The sequence below is a fragment of the Camellia sinensis genome, chromosome 6 (genome assembly GCF_055761805.1).
Source record: "Camellia sinensis isolate YWXY chromosome 6, ASM5576180v1, whole genome shotgun sequence".
NCBI classification, from domain to species: Eukaryota; Viridiplantae; Streptophyta; class Magnoliopsida; order Ericales; family Theaceae; genus Camellia; species Camellia sinensis.
In genome coordinates this window covers 136,821,660-136,827,306 of record NC_138966.1, presented here as the reverse complement: position 1 = coordinate 136,827,306, position 5,647 = coordinate 136,821,660, and the positions used below count along the sequence as shown (strand labels likewise).

The window sequence follows — 5,647 nt, the reverse complement described above, 5'->3', positions numbered from 1 at the left end:
GAATTCCTGGAAAATTTAATGAGTGCAATAACTCTGGTAGATACATGCCTTCGTCAATGTTCTCACCCTCAGCTGGACATATCGTATCTGCACTTAAGGTATTTTCGAGATTCTCTAGGCAACATTGATAGCATTATGACATTTAATTCATCAACATCAGCATTTTTTGGTGCTAAGATGCCACGTTCTTTCAAGTAAGAACTGTCACTGTATCTAGTACTTAACTCTCGATAGATTGCATGGATCAAATCATGTAAAGCATGTGATCCATTTCTAATCAAGAATTGTTCTGGAATTTTAATCCAATTAGTCTCCCCGCCTTCAGTGAAAGAAATTCCAGGTATTTTTCATCACCAATCATCAATATCCAATTAGCAAAATCCCTTAGTTGTTGACACATTTGAATAGAAGTATCACGGGCCATAATACGCATATTGGTCCTCAAATGCAACACACGACAATGATTCCAAATAGTCGATTCCTTCAACGGCACTACAAGTGTGGCTTCCCGCCTACCTTTTGGTACTACAGGTAAAATTTGTCTGAAGTCACCACCAAGTATGAATAGTTTTCCACCAAATACACAATCACTTGAACAAAATTCTATACTCTTTAGTATATCTCTGAAAGTACGATCAACTGCCTCAAATCCATAACGATGGTGCATTGGAGCTTCATCCCATATGATCAATGATGCCTCTTGAATTAATTTTCCCAATTCAGTCTGTTGATTAATGGTACAACTTGAGAATTCATTCAAATTAATTGAAATTTTAAAGCGTGAATGCACAGTTCTACCTCCCGGTAACAGCAAAGCCGCAATTGCAGATGATACAACTGAAAGGACAATTTTTTCTGATCTAAACTTTGCTATCAATGTTTTCTATAGATATGTTTTTCTTGTTCCCCCACTTCCGTAAAGGAAAAATAAACCCCTTTTTTACAATTGTATGCATTCATTATGGTGTCATAAACTTCTAACTGATCACTATTTAAACCAGAATGTAATTCATTGAACAATTGTTTTTCCAAAACACTATCATACTCCATTTCTTCTCTGATGAGCCTATTTGTCACAAATTGAGCACCTTGTGAAGATGGCAATGGCATTGGAGGGAAATCTTTGAGAGATCTTCTATTTCTATTTAATATATGCTCAATTTCGAGAAATCCTAATTTTTTTAAGTCTTCATCGTCAAGATGTAGATCATTATCTCTCATATCTCTTTTGATTCTATATTGTATATCATCGGTGAAACTTTTCCAATGACGTTCCCATAATTCGACTGTATTGGTTATATCAGAAAACATGAGCATTGTGCAATACATATGTCGAAGTTTTGTTGTTGATGCCTAATTTGATGCTTCTACACATGCCTCGTGCCATTTATTATCATCATCGAGTAGACCAAGTGCAATACATGTAGATTTAAATGTTGTATGCACGACCCCATTTACAATTCTGATATGCTCAAAACCTTCTGCACCACGAACCTTATTCAATAACATTCTCAAATAATATCTCTCACCCAATGTTGGATGTGCATATGGCAATCTACCAATACATTTATGTTTTTTTTGGACGTCCCATTCTTTTTTATCTCTTTTCCATACCCATTTTGTTGGAAATTCAACATAAGTCAACTCCTTTGCAGATTGATGGGTTCTGTTTGCTTCAAACCATTTGGTCAACATTGTGTCATGAACACGTTGTTGGTCAATAACTTTGTATAGATGATCATTGTCATTAAATATAACAAATTGTTGACCTGGAATATGATATTGTAAATGCTGAACAGAAGGAGTTTGTTTCTGAATTTCAAACTCAAATATCCTCCAACATGCTTCAATCGCAGACACGTATCGAGCATCCAAATACTGTTTGATCTCATTAACTTGTTTGTAATGTCGTTGCCCATTATTGTTTGGATGAATAACATTATCCTCAATCACAGTTATCGTACGATCAGGCCCTTTGTTGACGTATTTGTACAAATATTTCATCAACTTCGGGTGCACACATCGTTCAATATTAATATGGCAATCATATCGCACTAAAAGATCATGATTATATGGAATGACCTATCTGTTATCAACTATAAATCCATTTATGTTTATTGTGTTGCCCTCATTACATCTGCGCCTGTATGATACAAATCCATTATCATCAATTGTTGTTTCATTACAAAATTTCTTTGGATAATGTTTTGTACACTTTCCATCTACCATGCATGGAGCATTGGGATTAGCAGCACCACAAGGTCCATGTATCATGCATCTGACAACAGTCTCATATGCCAATGGGTCTGCATTTTTGTCAAGCAATTCAACACATAAACTCATCAATTTGTTCAGGTGTGATTGGTTTATTCTCCGATGCCAATGTGATTGTAATGTGAGAATGCAGCAATCCCCGTTTTTGAAACTCAATGACGTAAATAACTATTCATAAAAATAATTATTGATACATTAGACATTTAAGAGTATTTGTTATATCATAAATGCATAGGTGTTAGAATAATAATACCTGAAAGTGCTTCTCCAAATATTTTATTTTCCTTTAAGTTAGTTAGTAGTTGTTTAAACTTAATCCGAAAAACTCTAGCAACGATATCAGGTCTATTTTCTACACGTTGATTCGGTAGTCTTGGAAGATCAACTTTTATTTCTGGCCATATAAGATTGTATGTGAACGTGATAAAAAAATCAGGAGCTCCAATAGTTCTGCAAATTGCCATAGTATCTTGATAATGTTAGATCATATTATGTGGCCCCCCAGAGAATGATGAAGGCAACACAAATCTTCTCCCTACTGCTGACGCATCTACATCTTCAGCAACTGCAGCATCTTCTATTCCTTGATATAGATCTGCGTGTAACTTAGCTTGATGGGTCTTGATGTAATTCGATCTAGTTTGCTCAATAGCAGCATAACAGTCAATGACAAATTATTGAAACAAACGCCCTCCTCTTAAAAGTGTTTTACCTTCAAATTCTCTATGTTGGAGTCTAAATGCATAAAATTCTCTAATTGACACATTGTTTTGAGATCTACTTGGGGATGTATTAAAAGAGATGCTGCACCTCCATCCATCTGTACCATATGGAAACAGTAATGGGTACTATAGTGGTACATATGATGGATGTATTTCACTGATTCTTCTTAATATACCATCATTTTTTTGAACAATGATGCCACGATGTGTTTCAGTTCCAATATCATCACCAATGATTATCGCCGCAACTTCGTTTGCAGTTGGCCTGATATATTGTTGTTCACCCCTGGAGTTTAAAATACGCACATGTAAATTCAATACATATGATCCCACAACAAATCTCTAGTACTTTGAAATATTTTCACATAAGCATTAACTGCATTTAACATTTCTTGTAAACCTTCCAATATTGAAAAATTAATGACTGAAATATTTGTACTAGTTTGGACTATCACATCAAGACGATTTTCCAATTCATGCTCTGTATCATATATATACAGTTGGGCAAACTTAGGTTTCTGACCAGGAGTTGGTAACAGTGACCCTATTCTATGATAATTTTCCCCGCTAATCTGAAATGCATATGGACCTCTTCCATCTAAAACTGAATGATCTACTTTTCCACCCATTGATATGAAAAACAACATTGAATTATACATTCTAATATTTTCCATAAAACTTGCATTCCTCCATTATGCATCTAAGAAGTCAGGAGCGTGTGACAATAAAGGTAAAAAGACCTCCCCAGCTTGACAACATAATTTGAATTTGGGATTGGTTTTAGAACTTGTCACGACCAAACCCGCCCCTATGGGTTTAGCGTCGTAACCGGCCAATAATCTGAGATTACCAAAGGCCTTCCTGTACAATCAAAATAATCCGGGCTTGCGGAAGCAATAAACAAAAGAACCAATAGTCCAATGAGCTGTGCATTTATATGAACAAATAATCACATGCAAAAGCGTTAATTTACCCACTTACATTACAAAACATACAACAAAATATCTTATACAAAACATATGTACGGGTCAAAAATGTATAACATAACCGAAATCTTGCTAACGGCCTTCCAAGCCTAGCCCTAACTCGGAGGCACCCAAAATACTTGGTAGGCTTCAAAACGGTGACTCGGTTCAAGACTCCGCCCAGGCTTGACTTTCGAGCGCTCACCTATAAATATATATATAAACAGTGAGCTAAAGCCCAGTGAATAATATTAAAGTAAAGGGGTTAGTGAACGAATTCCAAATATATCATATTCGTAAAACAAACCATGACACAATCACTCGTATCAGTCTCATATCGGAACATAACATAATGGTACATCTCATAGAACATATTACATATCGTCTTCTGACTAGAGTAATCGGTTTCGGATACCGATTAAACACATATCACCATAATGAAGTGGCTAACGAGATCTCGTAATCACATATATGTCATGGACCCGCATTTACATGCCGTCCCCCATGACTTGGGACTATCTATGGATGCCATAATAGATTTCAAACATAGGACATTCATTCATGTAAACAATATCATTTCAGAAATCATAACTTATCATAACTCGTTTGGAACATAATTCATATCAACATATCTTAACAGAAATGTTACTTACAGTGGGCTTCCAGAAACGGTTGGTCAGTCTTCGAGTCTTGACCTACAAACATAAATGTACATAGCACAAAACATGTCTCATTATTACGTATTCATGTGGCCATACATGGCTTAGCTTTCTTACTTTAACTTCCTATTCATTCCATGTCACATAGCTTGTTCATATAGAACCACATACTCGGATTCGACACATAATTTTTAATTCACTTACGTATGTTGTTTCTTAGCTTATTAATCTTTAATGGCTCATAAATCATGCCTAAGAATGTCCGAAAAGAGATGTGAGTGAAGATATGTACTTAAAACATCTTTTGAAAACATGCTAAAAATAAGCTGGTGGTTAGAGCCAGCTTTTCGTGGCTAGAGCCAGCTGAAGGCAAAAACTGAGCTCGCTCGAGCCATCACTCCTTCGCTCGAGCCAGCTTTTGCAGAGTTCAAAATACTAGGAGCTCGTAATGTTGGCTTGAGCCACCACTTCTTCACTCCAGCCAACTGTAAATTTCGGGGCACCAAGCTTAACAAAAATGGCTTCCAAACAACTTTCAAAACTTAGGGTCTTGCATAATTTGATCAAATACATAAAATAGCTTTAGAAAAATCCAATACAAGTGTAGCAACCCTCACTTTATCCTAGTCATGCTTACGTACATTTTTGCATGATCCTTGTATTGATTAAGCTTGCATCTTTGTAGATTTTGATTAGTTTCGTTTAAGTGTTGCTTGTATGTTTTATTCCTTGCTTGGTGTGAGTTTAGCCGAGGTCATCTTAAGCCTAGGTTACACCTTTGAACTTCTTACACCTAGGACCATCTTAGAACCACTTTGGTTGACCTCCACCCTCACCCTGACAGGTTGGCCGAGATGTCATTATCTAGGCCGAGGTGTTCATCACCAAGGCCGAGATATGTATTATCTAGGCCGAGATATTATACCAAAGTGATCTTGTCCCTGGACTGGTACGACCTAGACCGAGGTATGGCACATCTAGGCTAAGGTGTGGCACAACTAGGCCAAGTGTTGTCCTTCCTAGCCGA

The 5,647-nt window shown here is 36.5% G+C and overlaps 1 protein-coding gene across 1 annotated transcript; it reads right to left on the bottom strand.

Moving 5' to 3' along the window:
* Window positions 1-277: 277 nt before the first annotated feature.
* LOC114265647 (uncharacterized) lies at window positions 278-3,625 on the bottom strand. The gene is made up of 10 exons (XM_028206467.1): window positions 3,495-3,625; window positions 3,189-3,282; window positions 2,987-3,094; window positions 2,821-2,894; window positions 2,528-2,724; window positions 2,136-2,306; window positions 1,615-2,054; window positions 1,422-1,494; window positions 945-1,286; window positions 278-837 (listed from the first exon to the last, which is right to left on the bottom strand). Exons 1-10 carry the CDS (start codon window positions 3,623-3,625, stop codon window positions 278-280), a joined length of 2,190 nt encoding a protein of 729 aa, XP_028062268.1.
* Between the last annotated feature and the right edge of the window lie 2,022 nt (window positions 3,626-5,647).

Excerpts from the sequence above, each read along its gene's own strand:
- LOC114265647 (XM_028206467.1), bottom strand. The coding sequence starts at position 3,625 with ATGGGTGGAAAAGTAGATCATTCAGTTTTAGATGGAAGAGGTCCATAT. Across the intron at positions 3,283-3,494 it reads AAACCTAAGTTTGCCCAACT|GGGTGAACAACAATATATCA; the intron begins GTATATATATGA and ends TTTAAACTCCAG. Across the intron at positions 2,725-2,820 it reads GTTGCTGAAGATGTAGATGC|AACTATTGGAGCTCCTGATT; the intron begins GTCAGCAGTAGG and ends GGCAATTTGCAG.